General features: G+C 31.7%; 1 protein-coding gene across 1 annotated transcript; it reads right to left on the bottom strand.

Moving 5' to 3' along the window:
- Positions 1 to 527: 527 nt before the first annotated feature.
- Positions 528 to 18548, bottom strand: Shrm (Shroom). The gene is made up of 12 exons (XM_035081993.1): positions 18115 to 18548; positions 17532 to 17859; positions 16885 to 17133; positions 16644 to 16798; positions 15501 to 16409; positions 13691 to 15424; positions 4278 to 4873; positions 3246 to 4199; positions 2939 to 3095; positions 1992 to 2205; positions 1598 to 1864; positions 528 to 1470 (listed from the first exon to the last, which is right to left on the bottom strand). Exons 1-12 carry the CDS (start codon positions 18516 to 18518, stop codon positions 1219 to 1221), a joined length of 6219 nt encoding a protein of 2072 aa, XP_034937884.1. The 5' UTR covers positions 18519 to 18548; the 3' UTR covers positions 528 to 1218.
- Positions 18549 to 24037: the final 5489 nt, after the last annotated feature.

Here is a 24037-nt window from a genome sequence, read left to right as displayed (position 1 = left end):
GGCTGTACAGGGACGCCATTATTTGTGATGCATATAAATGCATCGGAAACGGCTGCATAGTTGTATGAATCATACAGCAATTATCGTTTATGCTGCTGCTGTTGTCGTCGTCATTGTGAGTATAGAACGTGCTGTATAGTCAATAATATATATATACGTAGGAACACACTGGAATAATTCGCAAAAAAATGCATGACCATTCTTCATTTCTACCGCATATCCTGATCGTCTAAATTATTAATTAATCACTGATTTTATCGCTGCAATTAATATTATTTGCTTTTTTAACTATATTTAGCTGCAACTTCTATTATTATACTCGATGAATTTTAATTTATTTATCAATGACATAATGCACATAAATTGTATAGAAACTTTTATTTTACTTCGACCAAATTTACATTTCACAAATCGAAAGGCAGTAAGTTTTCATACATAAATAAACGTAAGTTTATTAGTTAATAAAAAAAAAATATATATATATATATATTTTTTTTTAATTTATGTCTTTTTTGATGGCAGAATATCATATCTTTTTTTATTTTACTTAATGGTTTTTTATTTTATCATTATTTTCCTGTCTTTTATTTATTTATGTTTTTTTTTATTAAAAATCTAATAAATATACAATTTTTTTTATTAATTACAAAAATGAAGTAATCATAAAAAGCCCATGTAATGATACAATGAAATTTTGATTTACATACTTTTAAAGGCTAGATGTATAAATAATATTATTAGCATTTTGAAAAAAATATTTTTCTTCGAATGCTTGAAAAAAAGTATTTTCATCTTTACTTTCTTCTCTAATTTTTTATTATAAGAGTTATGCAGAAATAAATGCAAAAAGTACTATCGGTGGTGACACATTTGACCGTAAGGGAGGATAATGGAAATGGCTATTTCCTAAAATAAAAAAAAAGTAACGCGAACTTAATAAGGACTAGGCACTCAAGACTCTTTCAAGATATACATTTTTCTTGAAAAAATCTTGTAAGCAGAAAAATAATCTTTTCGTTGTACTACCTAAACCTATGTTATATGTTATTAAAATATTATTATATAATATAGAGAATAATATAATTAAATATTTAAGAGTGAATAGAAAACTTACATCAGCAGATAATTTCCAGTCTGACTGAATGTTGTCTATAAAAAAATTGTCACAGCGTAATTTTATTATTGATATTATTATTATACATTATATATTATATATCACTAGCCAATTGCTTCTTTTAAGGCTGCCAGTTGCTCTTCACCAAGCTTCACCTTATCTTGAATTTCTCTTCCGTCCATGATTAATTTTGTCTTCATCGTAATAAAATGTTGATAATCAGCAAATTCTTCATCATTCAGATATTTGGCTAGTATCGCCGAAACGTTGACACTGCGCTTGTCAATATTACTTTTTAAAATCTTTGCTTCCTCTAGTTGTTCCAACAATTTATCTCTTTTACTTTCCAAAATTTTCTAAACAAAAAATATCATATTTTATTATTTCTCAAATAATATTTCATAAGATTAACGTCTTCTTAATCCTCCTTAGCGTTTTAAGAAAATATAATAATGAAATATTGTCACTAAATGTGATACTTACTCTTTCTGGATGATCTGGTGGCATGCCATGAAGAGCATTTTCAGCTCGAGCAAGTCGTCCACTCAGTCCCAATAGTAGACTTGTGATTTTTCCAACTTCTTCAACATGCAATCGATATTTAGATGCTTCTGCTGGCCTTGCAACAGCATTAATTCTTGATGCTACTTTTGTACCCAATGCTTCATTCATTTCACCCTCTTCTCTAACAGCTTCTTGTTCTGCTCTCAAAACAATCACTTTTCGATCTAGTCTAAGAACTAATTCTTCCTGAAAAAAATAATGATAAAAAATTATCATTTATTATTTTTATAACACTGACTTAGATGATTATTGAATTAATAGTTAAATGTTCAGAATAGCTATCTTTAATTGAACAGTAAAAATTGAGTCTCACCTTTTTTTGTTTGAGATCAATATTATCAGTACGTGTATTTTCAGAAGATTCTTCAGTTCCGTTGGCAACATCCTTTTCACTAATATCCTGGGAGTATTGGGTGAGAAATCTGGCTTTACCTTCAGAAGTAGTAAAGTAAGCTGACGTTGGAGACAATGGATTGTTGGAGTCAACATTAGACGATGATATAAGTTGTGTTGAGGGCATTTCAATCCTGAAAAATTCCATAAATTGAATTATCCAATAAAAAATTGACTCAATATTTGTTCGAAAAGAACAATAATGAACTTTTTGATTAGAACGAAGTTAAAAAAAATGATACGGAAGAAATATCTAAAAAAAAAATTAAGAACTAAAACAAGATAATGTTGTCAACTACACACACCATAAGAAATATTTCCAATTGTCAAATCATTCTTTAAAATTTATAACTACAGTTAATGCTTGTGATCAATCTAGCAAATTTAGACCGACTGACTTAACAAGTTCTTGGTGTCTTGCACAAAACTTACTTATTCAATAGACTACATGCATTCATGTCTCTGTGTAATGACTATGAGGAACAAACTCTCACCTTCGTTCAAAGCAGTAGTTGATAATATCATTTATGGCGTGGATTATGCAATTCTGTTGGCAGTGTACTTTCTCTCTCCTTGAAGGTCTGTCGTAAACGAATTATCGACTATCCGAGTAGATCAAGTCAGAGAGAAAGACACTTCATTTACCGTTAACTTATAGCACATACATATATATATGTATATTCTACACAGTTCATAAATAACTACTACTATTTGTTCCAATACCAATATTAATAAATTTAATTTTAGCAACCGTAAGAGAGTTTAATCAGTGCTAATTCGTGTATTCATTTAATTATTGTGAATCAACGTCACTAACTGTATCTCCATAAATGAATGGTTAAATAAAAATAGACTAATTAAACTTACTTTTTCTTGTTTTCTTCAGTATCGTCCTCGGGAGACGACGGCGATAAAGATGTATTCTCTGTTGATATTGGTCGTCTTAGACGGGGTTGTAGAGTTGTTTCTACTCTAAAGAGGCCTGAAACGTAGTCTGTTGGTTTTTTATGCTCTGGTGCTGGCACTAAAAAGAGAAAAATAATTTAACTTTAATAATGATTGTTTCTTAAACGGCTTTAAAGAGTTACTTTTTTATTTGAATTAATTATTTATTCAAATGAATCTTTTTTTTTAGAAGATTAAATAAATTTAAAAAAACGAAATTGATACTAACCTAGAATAGGAACAAGTTTATCATTGGGTCCTAATTGATTAGCTAAATCCCTGCTCAGTTTTTCACATTCAATTTCTTCAGGTAATTTAGGCCGCGATTCGGGGAGACGTTGGCTTTCCACATGACCTTTAGTCGTCTCTTGATCGTCTAACGTTTCAGTTTGAGAAGCCACATCAATCGTTGTTGTATTTACTCTGAGCACAACTTCAGTTCTTTGTACTAAAGTTAATCCTTCAATACCAGGCTGTGGTGAGACACATGGAGACGATTTAGCTTCTACTGGCGAATATCTTGGTGACAAAGAGGATGATGAACTTGATATTTTCGAGACACTTGATAGAGATGAAGATCTTGAGCCTGAAGACCACGTTCTTTGCAGTCTATTTGTGAACATATTCTCAGTCTGACTGGATTCTTCAAATTTAATCCAAGAACTGTCAGTCTGTGCTGGGCTTGAAACTTTACTCCGAGAATTGATAGTTTGATAAGAGTTGATTTGTTTGGCATTGTCGGATTCTATAAAGGATTTTTTATCATCATTTCTACCAAGTGAGTTGCTGGAGTAAACTTTTGGTGGTGAATATCTCGAATTCACTTGTCCTTGCTCTAGAGATAATTTAGTTGATGAAGAACTGGAGCTTGAACAACTTCCAGAACGTCGAGGAACAGCTCCTCTTGATCTCAATATACCACTATCTTCATTTTTATAGAACTTTGAATACTTTGGAGGTGATAGTGACGGTGGTGATGATGATTTCTCAGCAAAAGATGATTCATTATCACAGCTTTCATCAAGTATTTCATTTGAGCCTCGTTCAACTTCCATAGTAGTGGCTGTTGTTGAGTGGCGTTTCTCTTGCAGAAGAGCATTTCGGAAGTTTAATAGTTGAACGTTTTTAGATGTCATTTCAATGGTAGCACTTGTTCCATAATATATATCTTCCGTGCTCATATCTGTTGGAAAAAATGTTTATTAAATAAAGTCATAAAAATAAATCGCCAGTAGATTGAAGCAAACAAAAAAATATTTACCAGATTTGATTTCAGATGAATCACGATGTGAACCAGAATTTCCATGAGAATCGCAATTAGCAGTTAATTTCTGACGTTCACGTTCAAGTTGTCGATTCCTATCATTTAATATTTGTACACATTGTGACGAAAGACGATCTTTATGATCAAATTTCTTTTCAGATTGACGCGAATAAATAGCATCTTGACAATGATCAAGTCGATCCTCATTGTTGCAATCGTTATTGTTTGTAATAATACTACTATTATTATTACTCTCAGATCTGGGTCGCGTGTCGCTCGCCTGGTGCTTTTTGCTCAGTTCGTGAGACAGCTTCCCTATTACTTGGACCGTGTGGGCGTTCGGGCGTTCTTCGTTACGGTGATGAAGAGCGTCGACGCTGTGTGACTTTGACAAGTCGTGATGATTAGGATTATGATCAAGCTGATGTGGATGATGGGGTGTAACACGGAGGAGAATCGGGTCATCACGTTCCCGAGGTGGTGGCCAATCCTCCAAACGAGCTGTTGGTGACATTGTTCGCTTATAACTCCCTTCACTGTCTGGCGCCCCGCGTTCTCGTTTGTAAGCCAAATATGATGCTTTTGATTGACTCCTGAAAATTTAAATTACAGCATTAGAACCATAATTATCTTTTGTTGGTTTCGAAAAATTTAAATTTTAATAAAAAAATTTTTTCATTACTTTTAATTTGAGAATAATAAATTAATAAATTCATTTCAAACATACATCTAATATTCAGTAGAAATTAAATTTCTATTAAAATTTCAGGATATCTTAATATTTAGTAATACTTTATCAATTAAGAATAGGCCTAATTACCGTTTTAAGTTATCTACCAAGATAAATAAGTCATTAACAAATTAAAATGAATATCAAACACTCCTTATTTGGAATGTGTACCTCATTTTTCATATAGACTTTAGACTCTGTAATTTTCATTTGAAGAATCCATGCCATAAATGAAATATCTTTTCTTTGAGATTTTTAATATACAAAATACAATAGATTGCAGATAATAACTTTTGTTTCAACAACAAACAATATACTTTGTTAGAGTTTGATTAATCGTTGGCATTGATCAATTGTCTAAATGTGTGTTTTATTAACATCGAATAAATTTTTGCACATCGATGGAGGTGCTGAAGAATCAAAGAATAGCGACAATAAAAGAGAAAAAAAGATTGAATTCTGATCACGCAATGCCTGGTGAAATTGTGCTGGTTCAAACTGCTTCACGATTGGAAGAGAACCGTTTTCGTGCAAACTGTAGGTGTATATGTTCATATATACACATATATATGTATATATATAATATATTTTAGATTGACGAATCTATTCGAGTCACGTACGAACTTCCTTGTGTGTCAAAGCCTTTCGATGAGACTCTTGCCATCGCACAGAATTACTGACTACGTGCGCCACACGTTTTCAATGTATTTCAGACTCTTTGTTCCGCAAGACAGATTTATCCATTTATTACTGAATTATACTATCAAAATCAATCAATTTCTATGCACTGTTGAAATTTTAATACCTTTATTATGTTATTAAAGAGATTTATTCAAAGCATCAAAACTATAAAAATCATTTGATCATTTTTCTAGGATAATAATGACCATTCTGTATAGATGAATCGATTATTTTTCTTCATCATGTATCGACTTGTAGGTATGCAAAGTTATAAAATTTCAAATCACGAAAAAAAGAATGCCACACCTAAACTCTTCAAGTATTTTTGTTATTTTCCTTAAAGAAAACAAAAATGTATGTGATAAATGTCATCAGAAATATGAGGGTCCATGAGAACTCATAATTCAACAGGTTTTAAGGGAAAAATATTAAAAGCCACTATACTAAAGGTTCCTTGACCTTTTTGATGTACTCTTATTTATACTCTTGTCGTAATTTAATACTTTTCTTATCATTTCTTTCTATTACTTTTTTTTTTGTTTTTAATTAAAATAAATTTAACAATAAAATTAAGTAAACCTAAAGTGTGAGTAGAATTAAAAATGAACTTGACAATCGCATTAGAAATAGAAACATCTGTACTTAACATGTGTACACATGGTTAGGAATTTTACACAATCTCATTATTTAAACGGCAAAATGTGTCTTAAAAACGTGATCAGAGAATAAAAATTCTCCAAAAAATATTCAATGTTTAAACGAGTTTTGTTTCATTTGTTCTGTACTGTCTTTTTTATGTTTTCAATTCTTGTCTCTCTCTGTTTTACGGACAAAAGATGCCGAGGACATCGTATGCACAGAGGTAGAGGTCAAAACCTTCGCCTCATGGAGCTCTGTACTAGTCATCACAACTTTTTCTATACTCGCAGACATGTTGGTACGTATTATTTTGTCATTTGTTGCGCAATCAACATGTATCATAGTGGTGATCATAATTACTGTACATACACTGTGTATTTAACGTAATTATCACAATATATTTTTTTCACTATTTTATTACCATCTAATAATTAAGCTCTAGCGACATTGATATCTTTATTCTATTTCAAATCTTAGAAAATATTTCAAAATAAAATCATAAAGAGGAATTTTTAGAAAATACCGACAAAAAATAACTGCAAAATGTAATGGAGACATATGGAGTAAATAATGAGTTCACATGATAACAACCAGTTGCCATGCGAATGCTGATAAGAATGATAAAAGCACCGAGGTCTTCCCACGCATATTCTTGACTTTTTTCGTTCACTTGTATTATCAGTTTTTAACATTCAACAAAAAAGAGTACTATTGGAGAAAGAGAGATTTCATTGATAGTTGTTTATATGAAAGGTGAAAAGAAAAATAAGAAGAAGTAAAATGGATGATATTGCATTGGGAACTACATGATCATAATGTATCCAGTTAAACCAAATTCGTAGCAATTTACACGTTAACATGTACCAAACATTCTATACATTCAATGCTGGTGTTCTAGTTTTACTTTCCATTTATAAGAATCGACACATAAGGTTTCTTGTAGCTCTTTTTTCAATGTAAAAATACAATCGATTGAGATCAGTTAAAACGGGTCAATACAATTGATTGTAATATTATAGAATTGTGGTAGTAATTGTTTTCTTTTTTTTAAATAGTTTTGACACGCATTACAACAAGTTTATAATCTAATCAATGACAGCTACTTTAGTTACTATCTCTCTAGCTTTAATGTCGATTATTAGACCAGTATTTAAAGCTTTCCCAAGTATAAGTTACAAGTGAAATGCACGCTTATCGACTGAAAAAATAAATAGCAGTCAATAATTAAAATAGTGCGGGTTATTCACCTGTTAATAATCTGCAGATTATCTAGCTTTAATAACAAATGTGTCAAGTAGTTTAATTATATTATTTTTATTATTATCACCAGCATTATTTATTTATTATTAAATAAGTTGTTATTATGTTTAGAATTTATTAGTAATTGATGCTAATAATTATGAATAAGATTCGTTAAAAGTGTTAGAAAAATTTTCAATTAAAAACATAAGACAGTTATAAGAGAATAATAATTGTAAAAGAATGTGTTGTCACAATTGTTTCTTTCGACTTCTTCTGTAATTCACTCATCCTAGCATTTACTAATTCAATTTTGTCGCGACAATTATTTTCTGTCGATTCCGCCGGCATTCCTTACTAATGACAAGTTTCATAGATTTTCCTTACCGGTATTATTTCAAATATTAATGTTTTAAGTGATGACATTCATCAGTTGGTTAATATACTTTTTTTTGGAAATAAAGAGATAAAGTTAAATATTACTTTGCTCAATATGAATAACAGAACCTGGGGCAAGATGGGGGTATATAGTAACATTAGGGGGATTTGTGTATGAATCATACATGTATTTTTCATACATGCAATGCTGTTCATAGAGAGTCCTTGATGGATTACGTAAAAAATTACAATGAATTTTTTATTCTTCGTTTTATTCAAGTTATTTGAATATAAATATACTTTTTTGTACAAAAAAAATTTTTTTCATACAAAATACATCACAAAAGTGATTTAATTAATTTTTTAGTATTTTAAAGCTTATTAAAAAATTATTATTTTAATTAAAAAATTGATAAAAATTACGACCAGATAATAAAAAATAAATTAAAATTTTATTTTAATGTATAAAAATTATATCTTGTGAAAAAAATAAATCCCAAAGGAAACTATAATTTATTTTTATTTTTTTTTTCATAAATAATTCTATTTAATTTCTTGAAAGAATTTAAAAGTAAGATTATTGTTGACAAGTTTTGTTGTACAACAATTATAAATTATTATCAATTAATTGCCAATATTTATAATAAATACAATTTATTTATTGAAAATGAATATGAAAAAGACTTTTTTAAGTGTTATTATTGGTTATTTTGAATAGCATATTAATAAAAAACAATCATTAAATAACTTTTCAAAACATCTTACTAATATTTATACCCCAACCTGCCCCTCTACTACCATCTATATTTAAATGAATTTGCATTTTGTAAGTTTTTTATAATAATAATGACTCGACTAATTATATCTTGATTAATGATGTTCATATGTACAATACAGTCAATATCAAAGAAAAATGGCGAGGTGCGATATTAGAATAATCCTCGACTTCTAGGCGCCATGGTGATCATTTTACATGGTATTATCCATACTAACAAAGAAATTACCAGATAATTTAGTCAGACGCACCCATTTCTACAGATTTTTTTTCTTTTCGTAAAATTACACAACTACAACACACATTGTATAGTGAAAATTGCATTTGTTTGTTACAGCTAGAGTAAGCATGGGTAAGAGGGAAAGTTATATGTATAATTGGACAGTAAATTCTTGCTACGATCTAATCGGATTTAATTGGGACGAGCAAGTAGTTTATCAAGTAAGCAAATTTAATAAAAGGTCATAAATGAAACCCTACACTTTCGTAATTATTTTTTACTTAGATCAAGGTGATTGTAATTAGTTACGCCTTTAATTGAATACCGATAATGCGAGTAAGTACCGTAAATTATGATTGCCATTAATATATTGTACGTAAGATGAGTTTTGTATGACCCTGAACAGAGAGAAGATTGTGTAAAAAATCATGATTTACGAAAGTATTGTTGAAAGGAGATAAGATTATAAAATACGATAATAAATAATCCACTTACAAAAAACAAATATTTTATGCTTCCTGACATTTGTTTATTAACTTATTGCTATTACATTTATTTCTTCTTATTCGCATTAATTGATTCATTAATTGATTGATAATATTGTTTGTTTATTATTTCATATCTTTTCATTTTTACTCTCTGCCCCTTTCCCTTCTCTTACTCCTTCTAACTTTAATGTACTCATCTGGTATGTGAACTTGGAATGATATCATACAGAAGAAATAGCTGATTATCGATCCGCAAGAAAACTAGTGGTAAATCATCAAAGTCTATCTAGTAAAATAGTGTGAATAGATAAAATAATTTCTTAGTTGGTAATATGTTAAAAAAGAAGCCACGTAAACGTTTTTTTTTTTAATCACATATTATTCTGATGGTTATTAATAAATCTTTTTTTTTCTTCAAATTACATAACTATTGTATAATTTGCTATTAAATAACGTTAATCAATTTTTCTCTTTATTTTTATGATATAAATCAATTGATTTATTTTTATTATTCTCTATGAAATTAATTAAGCTTATACTGAATATTAAATATTAAAATTAAAAATAGAAAATTTATATCAAAATATAAAATGATACAATAATAGTTGTACCTTCTAATACGAAATTTATTGCTTCCAAAAATCATTGCACTGATGTTGTCCATAAAGTTGTAGACTCCAAAATTTAACATTTGTCAACAATATATAGAAAATTGTTTAAATAACACAAATTACATTTATTCATTATTTCCTCCACATTTTTTTATGTTACTTTAGCGATTAAAAATTTTTTCTCGCCTCGCATTTAATATTTAATCACTTTACTAAGATACTTTTGTTACACCAATCCGCAGTAAAGTTGTCTTAAGCTGATTCCGGAAATGTCTGATGTAAAACGAAGACATTTAGACAGTTAACTCGGTATATTTGTACTGGTTAAATTAATGAAAAATATTCAAGAAATAAAAAGAGAAAGAGAAGTAATAAGTTAATATATAAAATATTGTTTGTGATAATGATAATGTGAGTTAGTGTGTAAATGTAGTGGTATTTTAAGACGGGTGTGCGGGTGCTGTCAACGGAGTTGTGAGCTTGAACCAGCATAAACTACGACTGCCACAGGCAGCGCAAGCGCTTGAAGGCGAACGTGTAACATAAAATGAACGTGGAGGGGAATAATATGCTTGAGAAACAGAATAAAGAAAAGAATCGATATTTATTAGATTAGCAGAAGACGGGCTTTTAAATGCAAAGTCAATTAACGAGAATAAATACTAAATATTTAGTTATGTTTTTTGCAGAGTTTAATAAAAAATATAATCTAAGAATACATTTAATACCCTGATGGCTTTAATCTAGCTACATATTGGATTTTTAAATACCACATTTGAATTTTAAAATTGCTCTTATCATTTCTACTCCATTAGTAGCATCAAATCAATCATTTTAGCTAAACTTTCATTAGAATGTAATAACTCAACTACTCATTTATACTTTAAATTAATATACTAAATCTTCCAATATAGTGTGAAACACCTAAAGTGAAAGGTATATATTTTAACCTAAAATAATATAAATAAAAATCGAAAATAGCTGAGATAATTATTTTAAATACTCGTTTAATTTATTTATCACCAAGGAATATTTTTTGTTCGAGATACTAGAGTGTACTGATCATAGAAAAATATGCAAAAATGCTGTTGATATTAAAACTAACAGAGCAAACACTATACAAATAATGATTTTTTATAGAGTAATTTTAGAAATTGTTGACAGAAAATCATCGACTTCCTACATTCCACATCTTGAGGAAATGTTACGGAGGAAAACAATCAGTTATAGTGTAAAATTGTTACTCTATATTTTCTACATAGATTAAACTGTTGAACGAGAACCATTGTGAATCTGCATCTTTTCCTCCTCCACCTCCTCCTCCACTTCAATTCTTTATTTTTTCAGTATTTTTGCCTCTTATATTTCTTCCAGAGCAATTCCCCTGCCGCATAGTAACGGTAATACATCAGTGAGATCGCGGTAATAATACTGGACAATTTGTTCATTCCGGGTAAGGTTGAATGTCGCCAGAGAGCGATCCCGTTCCTTGCGACGCTCTACAGAACTCGTGTCCGGTGTCCGACGGTCATTGTCTTAGAAAACAACTTCTTTGTCTTGTTTAAAAATTCATTTGTTTTATTTATTTCATCCAACAATTTCACCAGACATTTTTTTCTACTAATATTATCAAAATATATATGTGAAATAATAAACTGCATCCTGAATATATGCAACAAGTTGATAAAAATGGAAAACGTCTGGTTTTGAAGCAGCTGTCAGATAGCTTATATAGTTATTTAAATGCGTAGATCATTAAAGATACATCTGCTGCAGGGATGTGATATGTATCAAATTACGTTAATTGAACTTATAACAATGTATTTATAAACAGCAGGAATGTATTGCTTGAATGAAATTGGAAAATTGCATTGCATTATGATACTCTTCAACAGTCAGCAAGCTTTAAAACAAGAGCATTCAAAGTTATAATTTAATTAACAAGATTGAATGTTCTATTTATTTTGTAAAATTATTACTTGAATTAGCATCCTTGAAGCTTTTATAGAAATTATAAAAAACTTCAGCCGTTGTTTTATTCAGAGAAAAAAGATCAATTTCAATTTAAAAAACAACTGATTTCTTTGGGGCATTTTGTTACACCTTAAAACTGTGCATAATGAAATTTTTTTTTTTATTACGATGTTGGAGATCAAGATACTGATCAAGCTGATGTATTGAGGATGATAATGAAAATGAGCTTAGGAATAAATTACAGATGATACAAGAATGTAATTGTCATGAAATACTTTATACTGGTTCGCCTCTTAAAGTTGACTGCAGGTGTAGGACACTGGAAACTAGCTTTATCTGCATGCACAGAATAAAAGACGAAAGAACATGAAAAAGCACGCGCGAGGGAGTCTTCAAGAGGAATAGCACAGCGACACTGCACGTGTAGAGAGTCGTTAAACGTAAAATGCCGCTTGATTTACGGCTGCTCTTTTTGTAACTGTACTGATACTTAAATTTCCATGTTATTTTTTGTTCAGGGTTTTTTTTATTTTGCACAATATTCTGTCAAAAACCATGTTGGATTACTCGAGTGTCTTTTATCCTTTAAGGAATTTTTAAATAACCACTACTGTAATCTGATTAATTTACGAACGACAAGGATGAAAATGATTTAAATCAACAAAAACACTCATTTATAAATTGTGTTTGAAACTGTTATTCAGTGCGCAATAATTGAGTCCTGCTTCTGTCGACAATAATTAATCCACAAATGATGCCATATATTCTGGAAAGTTGTAGTCAGAAAGACAAAAAAGGTAGTGCCGCTATTCGTTAGACGGCGAGCAAGTGTATGGCACTGATGATAAGATTATTCAGATTCACTGAGAAAGTCAGAAGATGTATTTAAAAAAAATCAAATATACGAGAGAGAGAGAGAGAGAGAGAGAGAGAATAGAAAAGGAAATAGTCTATTTTACTTCGAAGGTCACACCATCAAGTGATGCTATTGCCAAGTTAATGATTTTCTTGAAAAGGAAAAAGAAAATAAAAAAGAGTAGCGAGGTCGAGATAGTAGCTCACCTTTTGCTGGTGCGTGGACTGTTGCGGATGCTCTTTGGGGTCTCTCGACCGTCACGGAGAAGGGAGCAAGACACCAGTTACCCAATCAGAGCGAGGAAGAAACAAAAGAAAAGGTGAAACAACTTATCGTCCCGTGAGATCGAGTCTACATCCTGTATCCTTTGGTGGATGCAGAGATAGAAAATAAAAATCACTTTGGCAAGCCTGCTTCCTTGAAACAATTGTTACGGCAATTGTTATTGACCGACGAATCTTTGATACCTTCTTCCACCTTTCTATACCTTTAATCTCTTTAGGCTACTAAACACCAACATCAGCTACGTTCTTTCATTGTCTTTGATTAATTATAATGAGTTCTTTCCAAACGAAATGAGGTACATTTCAACTTAACTGTATCATTACACACTTGAGTGAGTGTTTGTTGACCTGACTTACCAAGTTCTTTGGTAATAAAATTACCAACATATTTAAGTAATTAAGATAAAAATTCATCAACAAATGGCTCAAGTGAGTCAATCAATAAAATTCATATTAATCTTTAGATAATTGATTGTTTTTATGTAAGCATAGAGTAATGAAAAGTTGTGAGTCAAATAAACTAGTCGTAACTTACCCATGAAATACATATGGTGGAGGTGCTGGACGAGGTGGTACTGGTAAAGATTTTCTAGTAGATGAATTTTGTCTTGGAGCAAGAGGCGGTGGCGGTGGAGAAGTAGCAAACCTGTCCGGACACTGAGGCTGAGGTATCTGCTTAGGGGCATCGATATACTTCGGTGGTGCTGCATAATAATTCTTAAGAGTTAAATCTGGATGCCGGTGATGGTAATTACTAGCAACATATTTAGGAGGATCGTGATATTTCTGCGGATTTGGTTCTGCTAATAGCTTAGTATTTGCTTCATAAGATGTCTTGAGAGGTGCACCGGCAGAATAGCCGTGGTTTTCCGGGTATTTATTATTTTTTAAAGTGTCAGGTAACAAAGCCGGATAATTTGATTTTGAAGACTGCTGACACTGAGTACTAGACACTGAGTAACAAGTGGTCTTTTCAATTCCGTTACTCTTAGGAACCTGAGGCTGAGGTCTCTGTCTTGACGAAGACTCGAATCGTCCATCTTCCATCTTCACAAGACCAGAGGCATTAATTCTAGTGCTTTCCACTCGCATGGATTCTTGTCGAATGATGCGTGACTCTACAGGAACTTGTAATGCGGGCCGTTGATTACCAGAATCGCTATATCTTTCTGATATAACTAAGTCTGGCAATCTTGATGGTGGTGATCTTGACAAGTTATTTCGTTCTTCAAGAATACGTCTAACTGATGGCATTCGACCATTTACCATAAGTTTTTGAGCAGAAGTACAACGGAGACTAGATCTACCAGTTGTTATCATCCTATGCATTGCGTATCCTGCGGCAGTTCCATCCTCGTTTACAAAGTCTGAGTCTACAGGCTTCACTAAAGCTGAACAAACAAAGTTGTGATCATCAGCAAGTTGCTTTGGGCCATTTTGAGTTAGTGAAGACACTGTTGATGATTTATCCGATGATTTCTTTTCGTCTTTTCGTGTTGGTCTTCTCATAAAAGTTTGCTCTTGCTGAACTTGATGCCTATGGCTAAGTTTCATTTCTTCAATATTTTCATTTTCTTTTGTATCACCACCAATCTCAAGGTTTCGTTCATTTAATTCTGATAAAGGTGGTGGTGGTGGAAGTGGAACATCTGAATTTAAAACTTCATCTTCAGTTATTGTAGGTGGAGAAGGTGGTGGTAAATCAGGACTTGGCATTCGATCACTGTAGATAGCACGTAAATGAGGCTTTTTAGGTGGTCTTTCAGGTACCCAATCATCAACAGAAATAGCTGGACCAACAATTACTGGTCCAAGAAGATCTGTGGATAAGCTTCCACAGCTATTACTGTGCTGATGTTTAGGACTAGGTACTTCATTATTGTGGTTTCGATTGCTTTTATCTCTCCAGCCTCCAGTAGCATAATCTGAAGCTGAACTTGCACGTCTCGAAGATAGTGGTCTTGGTCTAGGAGGTGGTTGCGGCGGTGGAGGACTATGATTTGTTGGTAGTTGGGGTACACCTTGAACAAGTTGTGGCTCAGATCTCCAAGAAGATTGGTGATGATGTCTTTCGTAGAATGATAACAAAGCCTTCTTTTGGATTGCCTTAAGAGTTGGATCAGAAACACGATGGCGTTTGTCTGGATCCAAAAAAGTATAACGCATTTGTTGTTGCAGTTGTTGTTGATGTGGTTGTTGTTGTTTTTCTAATTCATTGATTCTGTCAGCAACTGACAAATGAGTTTTTTGAGTGGAAACCGGTGAATTTCTACATACAATGAATCTTAAATTAATTAAACTGTCTTTAGGATTAAAGTATTTATAAATAAAATAATAAAAAATACCTGATTCCTTGTCCGACATCCTGTGATTGTGTCGTAGAGACAGGGTATAATTTTCGCTGATTCCGTTCTCTATCAAGATATAATACACTCTCAGAATGATGTCGTTGTGGCGTCTGGACTCGTGCACTGTGAGCAATGAGCTGTTTACTACTTGCATGAATTGATACATTTGCTTGATTGACGTCGGACATGGACCCATGAAGTGGATTCCAATCATCCTGAATCTGAAGATTGTACTGTTGTTGATGCTGTTGTTGAGATTGGGACATTGAACTTTGTGGCATAGGCCGTGAATTGTGATTATATCTCGATTGATCGACATTCATACAAGACTCCCAACCACGATGAATGCCTTTAGACTTAGGCGTTGGTGTTTCTTCATCAATACTGGACTCTTGCCACTTACTCTCTCTACAAGTAGTCGTTTGACAAACATCATTGTCCGAAGCATAGTGACTGATAACCTCTGATGGTAAACTAGTTCTATCGGTCATCTGTTTACAGTTACGATCATTCATTGTAGACTGCCATTTGTTCTCTGGCCATTTATTGTCAACATCGTTGATCCTTTGCTTACTAGAGATTGTAAACGATGAGTTTATATCGCTCATAGATTCTTGCCACTTATCAATATCATCACTCGACTTCTGTATGCTCGTTACTCCACCATTTACACTACTTATATCTGACATAGAACCATGCGGCCAAACATCGCCATTCACTTGTCGTGCAGGAAGACCTGAAGAGACGCTCACATCCGACATCGAGCCATGCCATTTCAATGTTTCGCTGCTTGACGCACTTCCACCGCTTGATGTAGTCACTACACTATCTCTACCTTCCCTAGATGTTTCTTCCCAAGGCGGTGCTGGTTGTTGAGCTGCAGCTACTTGACTGTCTCGACGTAATCTATTGAACAATATGTATTTAATTCTTTAATTAATACTTGAAATGATTGAAATCAGAAAAGCTCATGGGGAGTATTTTTAATTTGAACCATAATGGATTAATTACATGACTTAAAAGTTGAATTGAAAGTTGACAATAAAAAGTAGCAAAAAAAATTTTTTTTATTAAAAATAGCAAAGTTTACTTTCTTTTAATCTTAAATAAAGATTACATGAATCTTTTTACAATATTTACCTATCTAAAAACGGTGTATTGGTAGTGGAATCGACGCTTGAAACGTAACTGTGATATCCTTCAGATTGAGCATAACTGGCTTGTTGTGAATGTTGAACTCTCGTATACTCTTCTAACCCGGCTTGCGTTAAAGTTGTTTCACGATAAATATCGACCTAAAATAAATAATGATAGTAATAAAATAGTATACTTTGATTTAAGATTATTCAGAATAATTTACTAGCAATGCTCAAATAATTACTTGAGAAACTTGAGGATCCTGATAGTCAGTAATATACGCATTGAGATCAGAATGACTGAGTATCTGAGATGGCTGTTGCTCTTGTTCAGGTGAAGATGGAATAACATACTCAGCATCACTTAAGGATTTACCATCACGATCAACGCGAGGCCACAACTTACTTTGATCATCGTCACGGCTAACACGACTACCCCGTGATTCGAAACTTTCCACCGGTATTTTTTCACATCGTTCCATTACTGTTTTTAACTGGAACAACACATAAACATCATTTATTGAGGCAAAAGCTGTAAAAATGTAATTTTTATTCAATGCTTGTAAGATTCATTATACATCCTGATAGAATGAATCTCACTTCGATCCACTTTTGCTGATGGATATAAAAGTCTACGAAAGGAAAGGTTTATTCGTTGTGTCCGTAAAATGACGTCAGGAAGTACGCAAGAGAGAAAGGAGTAGAATGTGGGAGTGGTGATTAATTGTCTTTTCATTCTGCAACGATCCGTCCATGTCTTACTTTCTTAAACAACTAACCAGTGTCTTCTTTTATAAACCAGATAAATCATTGTATATTTTTCAATAGTCCATAGACTTTGTCGGTAACCTAATCAAACAATTGCTTTAGTATTATTGACAAAATGACTAACCTGTTGAGTATAACTCGGATTTGTTCGTTTGGCAAGAGGCTTTGTGTTGTACTGAACTGGCTTCTCTTTCGAATAGTTGGTCTGATCTGTCCAGGATTTAGATCTGTGAGATCCAGAATTGGCTATTGAGTTATTTACATTGTCCTGATCCTGATGATGATCGTCAGATTCACTGCTTGGCCAAGATGGATATTTTTCATGTCCTGAAGTATAACAGATGCCCTTGAGACTTGAAGCGTCGCGCATCGGTGGTGTTGGGGGCGGTGATGAGTCGTCCCTGTCATTGAGTGAGAGACTGAAGCTGTCGAATCCAATGCTCTCGCTATACCTTTACAAATAATTACAAAATTTATTAAAATTTCATCAAAAACTATTTTAATTATTTATAAAATGTGCATCGAAAAAAGTACTTGATTACTTTCTAATAAACATGAAAAATTTTTAAGTAAAAACTGCTATTATTAGAAAACATTAATTATTTTAGAATCTTCTTCTGCAATAGGCATCCAAGAAATTAGAAAAAATAATAAAAATACTTTATGATGCACATTTAATAATTTTAAATGCCACATAAATTATTTACCCGCTGTCATTTTTATAACCGGGAGTATTTTTTTTATTGTAGCCATCATTATAGCCAGCAAGAGAATTGGATTTCTTCTCTTCATTGTCGCCAACATTGTTTTCGTTCTCCGAAGTCCATTTCTCGGTTTTTTTACGATAATGTTCTCCAGGACTTGAGCCACGCGACGCGCTTTGTTGCTTCTGTTGAGTTTGCGGCTGCTGTTTATTGCTATGTTGTTGTTGTTGCGACAGATAACCACCACTGTCTTGTGAGTATAGGTTAACTTGCTTATAATTACAAGTCTCGATTAAGTGGCCATGAGTATGATAAGACTTGTTGAAAGTGTTGGAATTGCAACTGGATGGGTCTAGAGCCTCGTCTTGGCCTCGATATCCTGAAAGAGACGGTTGGAGCTCCGTCATCGCGTTACACGTAACCCCGCCATTAGGAAAACAGCTGTGAACAATAATTAAATAATTTATCAATCAATATTTTAATTGCCAATTATTTAATATATTAATTAATTTCATCATAGCTAAGAGTTTTTTTTACTGATGATGTTATTAATATTTTGAAAGATGATGATTGAAGGAAACTGATGTTGATAACAAAAAACCTCAAATGATATTAAGTAATAATGTTTCAGAATAATATTAAAGTGATCATTAATGAAGTAATATAGCAACTGTTTACTTTTTACAAGAATTAAAAAAGTTTATTAATTAAATGAATGAGAAATAATAATTGAAAAATAAAAAATCGATGATTAATTTTAGAAATTGGTGATTTAATTAAATTCTAAATATGTAAATTCACAAATAACAGTTTCACTTTTTTGTCAAAATTAGTCAAAAATTTTTTTGTTATTTTTATGTGAATTACTTGACAGAGAATAACTGTAAAATTTTATGCCGCCAAATTTTGAACATAAAAATGGATGAATTAAATCATTAATATAACGGCTGGCAAAAAATACTTAAATAAAAAAATTGATTGTATACATATATGTATATATATATTTAGTTGAGATGTTTGGTTGTTCAGGAAGTTTAACTGCATGCAAGAACCATCTTCGAGTGATCCAGGATTATGGCGACTAAAGTGTACACCGTCAGTGCTTGGTTGGACAGTAGAACCGGTCAGCTCTTTCTCTCTTTCTTTCTTGTCTCGCGCGGCTTTAAGCATTAACAACAGCACTCTCGGCCTCCACTCGCATTGGCGTAGAGGTCGGTTATTATCGAAGCGTGGGTGCCTTTAGAGTGCCCTTCAACGCTCGTCAACAAGGAGAAAATATGTTGAGGAGGAAAAGAATGATAATAACATTCGCGTGATTCTCCAGAGAGTATAAAGAGACGATGACGCTCTTGTCTCGAAGAATAAAGTATTTATATACGATTTATATATATATATACATATATATATATATATATCTTGATATCATACAAATTTCATAGTGACATACATGGATCGATTGTTGATCATTGACAATAAATTTGCAGGGTTGTACAGTTGTCATATAAAATGTTAAAAAAAAAAAATAATATTCATAAGAATGGCATTCAAGAATGAATTTAAATGTCTAAGTAGTGTGTAAGAAGGTGGAATAAAAGCCCGTATGTATATTATTCTTTTGAAACCCTTTTATTATCTTGAATGCAGCTTCTGAATAAAGAAATGACAATAAGCCTGCAGATAGCTTCGCGGTCAACGCATTTATTTCATCTTGATTTTATTACGTCTTTGTGGGTGCGACGAATGAAGGTAAAAGAGGATATGACGAGTGAAGAGGTGGAAAAAATACTTTAAGTATATTTTTCGATGATGTGATGATTCTCGAAACTCACAGGCTTGGTGTCAATGAACTTGATGTGGTTTCGCGCACGCTTCCATGAGCTAGGGCGGAGAATAACTTGTAATGTATGAATATGGATAGATGATGTTGTATTTATGAATGCCGGTGAATCACGGAAGCGCTGGCTTTCATGCTTCAAGTGAGAATCATCTTGTTGGATTTGTTGTAACCATATCGCTTTGCAATATTTCGCTAGGATGGGTGATGACGCATTTTACATTCAGGAAAGGAATTACGGATGGATAATCACTACTATCAGGTTTACAAGTATAGATCCTTGGCCTTCAACAAGTATCATTTTGTATTAGAAAAATTTTTACAGCAACAAGTTTTTACTTAAATTACTAGGTAATGTTCTTTTAATTACTCTTTTGACCAATAAAATATTCTAATAATTTTCTTCAGAAATAAATTATTTGCAAACCATCAAACTGCCTCATAAATGATCTCTCTGATAAATATCATTTAAAATTCAAATGAAAGTGTTGATAGAGTTATTTATTTATGTATAATATAAATATTTATTATATTATTTAATTTACAATTATTTAAAATAATTAATAATAAATTGTCCAGTAATTAATAAAATAATGAAAAAATGTTTTTCAGCAATCAATTCAAATTTATTGCCAGCAATAAAAATTATTATTTATGTTATAATGAATAACATAATATTATTAATAAATTCACTGACATAAAGACAGTAATAAATAGTAAATAGTTATTTATTAATTTATAGTGATCAACATTTATTTCTACACACGTGAATACAAAGATCTGTTAATCGTTACTGGATGCTTTTTGTGGTTGATATTTCTAAATGATGATGTTGATGATGACAGTTTATAGCTAAAATAAATATCTTCCTTGGAGATTTTATTAAATCTATTACGGATATTTTCTTGTATCTGTTATTTGCAATTAGTAAAAATAATAAAGCCAAGTTAATTATCTTTAAACTCGGCTACTGTTTATGATAAACTCTATTATTATTCTTCAAGGCTGGGCAATAAGCGCATACCTCAAACTGCCAATCAAAGTGTCAACGCTATCTTTCACTATATATGGTATGGGCATGTATGTATATTGTGTGTGTTTCAAGTTTATTCTTAAGCCCAGAGGCGTCGAGATAGTCTCATCTCTCATCCTTGCTTGGGTCCAAACGTTCATGTCTGAATATTCTTCTGTATGTACATATTATTATACGGATACATGCATGGCATACCTTAAGGTTTTTATTAAGAAACCCTACTTTTGTTCCTTTTCATTTCATTTTTCTCTTTTATTTTTACGCATATGAACGCTACACATTCATGCTTTCCTTCATCCAGGCCGTAGGGTTCGCACATTAATTGAATAATTTGCATCCCACCTGCCGACTTCCGGCAGCTAGCAGGTCACCTCTGTTGCCACAGACCCGCTGATGCTCTCAGGAAGTTTCTAATCGCGTACCCGGTCGAATAAACAGCCAATAGGCGCAACGTTTTGTGCCAGAGTGCATAAGAAAAAAAATTCTTCAACTTAAGAATAAATTTGTTAATTTAAATTTTATCTATTTGATGAAAATTCCTATCTTTACACCGGCTTATGAGATTCTACCTTCGAACGGTTGTTTCGATTTTTATATTATATGCGTGCTCTTATCTTGAGGTACGTGAAAAAATTGACGCTTTTTATTGAGGTATATTTTTTTATAGTGGAGGATACTTGTTTAATTGTTTTTTATTTCAGTGAATATGTCTTTAAAAGTCTTTAAAGTGATTAGCAACCAATGAATGAACAAAATTAATTTAGTATTCAACGGCAGTTGCATAAAATGAAATTTTCGTCATATCTGCGCAGAAAGTTTACTTTTCCATTAGAGAAGAGTAGAACTTTCCACACAGATGTGACGAAAATTCATATTTAGCCCTAGAAAGAACAATTAGTCTATCCTAAACCACATGTAAAATTACAAACCGAGCCGAAGGGGAGGATGGTAAACACAGGGTTTAAGTTAGTCTACTTTTCTTCCCTAGGTGTGAAACGTACTATTATTTTTAGCTTTAATTGAATAAATCATTTTCAATAGGTGAAAAATAATTACAATTAAAAATACTTAAATCATTTGAATTGAGATTCTTTAGAAATAAAAATTTTTATTGGGGAATAAATTCAATACTTTTTCCTAAGAATGATTGTCTCAAGTTCATAGATATCGCTGTAAGCTTCTTGTAATCCGATCAATTTAAAGAAAAAAATTTTATGCCAATAAAAAATATATAATTTTTATTTAAGATTACAAAAAATTATTGAAAAAAATTAAGAGTACTTATAAAACTTAGAAGCTTATATTGTAAATCTTCAAATCTTCTTTAAAAGATAATCGGTGATTTCGAAAAATAATTTTTAACTTTTTTCAGTGAAGAAATAAGAAAAATAAAGGTACCTAGAAATGTCTCTTTATCTATCCTCAGTAACTCATAGGAGATTTTAAACATTCATTAAGTACAGGGAATTTCTGCAGTAATGAAGATGGAGATAAAAAAAAGATAGAGTAATGCTCGACATTCCGCTTCGTCGACCAGATGTCATTGACGACCTCCCAGTGGTTAGAACACGAAAAAAAGTAGAATAAACAAAAAAAAGGCAAAAGCATAAAGGAGCTCTGTACACTTAATTCACTATGGTGTTAGTTTCAAGTGAACAAGGCCAACACCTGAGAAACATCTGCCTGGAAGAAATAATGCTCAAGTTATTAAAAAATACAAGCAATTGCTCCATCATCTATGAAATATTTTTCACATGTATTCATTCACGTTGAAACGGAATAAATTTATATACTGTTTTGAATGGTCAAATGACAGTGGTCTAGTGAAAGATTATGGAGTTATCGACATTGAATATCAGCAATTAATTAGTTATTGCCTTCGTTCTTATAATCGCGACAATGAACTTGCAAAAAGACCGCTCAGCTCGACAGGTGCATGGTGAACACTCCCTCTTCACGGCCTTGAAGGCATCAAGCTACCTCTGTTAGCTCGAGCAGAACAATATAATTAATGGTTTATATATATAAGTAACAACCATTGAGTTACTTTTATAAATAAATAATTTTTTCATCGTCTTCATTTTATTCAGTTGGCTTATTTTTATTTATACTGTATAAACTTTATTTTGAAATATAGTGGATATTTATGCAATTAATCACGATGATGGATGTAAAAGATTTAAAAATATTTTTGCAATTTACTTATTTGTTACAAGAATGATAATAATGTATCCACATATTAAATAAATACTTGGAAATATTTGTTCTCAAAAGGAATTGATTGACTGATAGATAATAATTATTTACATTCACTATTTTCATAATATTTGTTTAAAACATCTGTGATGAATTTAATAAATTCACATAAAATTTTCTATTGATAATAATTTAGATAATATTCTTTTGATGATAGTAAATAATAAACCATTACTTTTATTAGTTATTGAAGAGAGTATTTTAAGTTTAATAAATAAAATAGGAAATTATTATTCCAGACGGACAATTTTAAAGTAAAAATCTTTAAAATCATATACATTCCAGACTGTCAATTGGGTGTGACATTTAAAATAAAATATACACTTTATGAATACAAATTATTTATTCTCTAAATTCATAATGACACATTTTATATCAGTAGAATCATTTGAAGCAAAATTTACTACAATTGCTACAATCTTATATCCACGGTAAATATTTTTTATAGTGATTTCTAGAAAGTCCAGTGAATAAAGCAATAATCCCAGTATATACAATTACGATGATTTCTAGATTTTACATCTTCTTTAAAAATTAAAATGGCAAATGATAGGATATATTATATGTGTTTTGTAGAAATTACACACGTAATTCTTCAACAAAGAAACAAGTAAGCAGTGATTTAGTCAGCAAACAGAAGTACAGTAAGAATAACAGTCGTAAAGAGTTATATACAAGTGAAGGGATGATGATTGTGAGTCGTGTAAACGCGTGCGTAGTCTTACACACATTATTTTCCCTTGGATGAATTGGTGGAGGTGGATCTTAATAAGAGGTTAGATAACGGTTTTGCAGTTAATATA

This window comes from Chelonus insularis, unplaced genomic scaffold (genome assembly GCF_013357705.1).
Source record: "Chelonus insularis isolate UGA/USDA-ARS -01 unplaced genomic scaffold, ASM1335770v1 contig_332_pilon, whole genome shotgun sequence".
NCBI classification, from domain to species: domain Eukaryota; kingdom Metazoa; phylum Arthropoda; class Insecta; order Hymenoptera; family Braconidae; genus Chelonus; species Chelonus insularis.
This window is presented reverse-complemented; position numbering and strand designations above follow the sequence as displayed.

Bases quoted from the DNA above. Each gene is read 5' to 3' on its own strand.
- Shrm (XM_035081993.1), bottom strand. From the start codon at position 18,518: ATGACGGAGCTCCAACCGTCTCTTTCAGGATATCGAGGCCAAGACGAG. The intron at 4,874-13,690 runs GTAAGTTACGAC...TTAAATTTTCAG, and splicing joins CCACCATATGTATTTCATGG to GAGTCAATCAAAAGCATCAT. The intron at 1,471-1,597 runs GTAAGTATCACA...TTTTTTGTTTAG, and splicing joins CACCAGATCATCCAGAAAGA to AAAATTTTGGAAAGTAAAAG.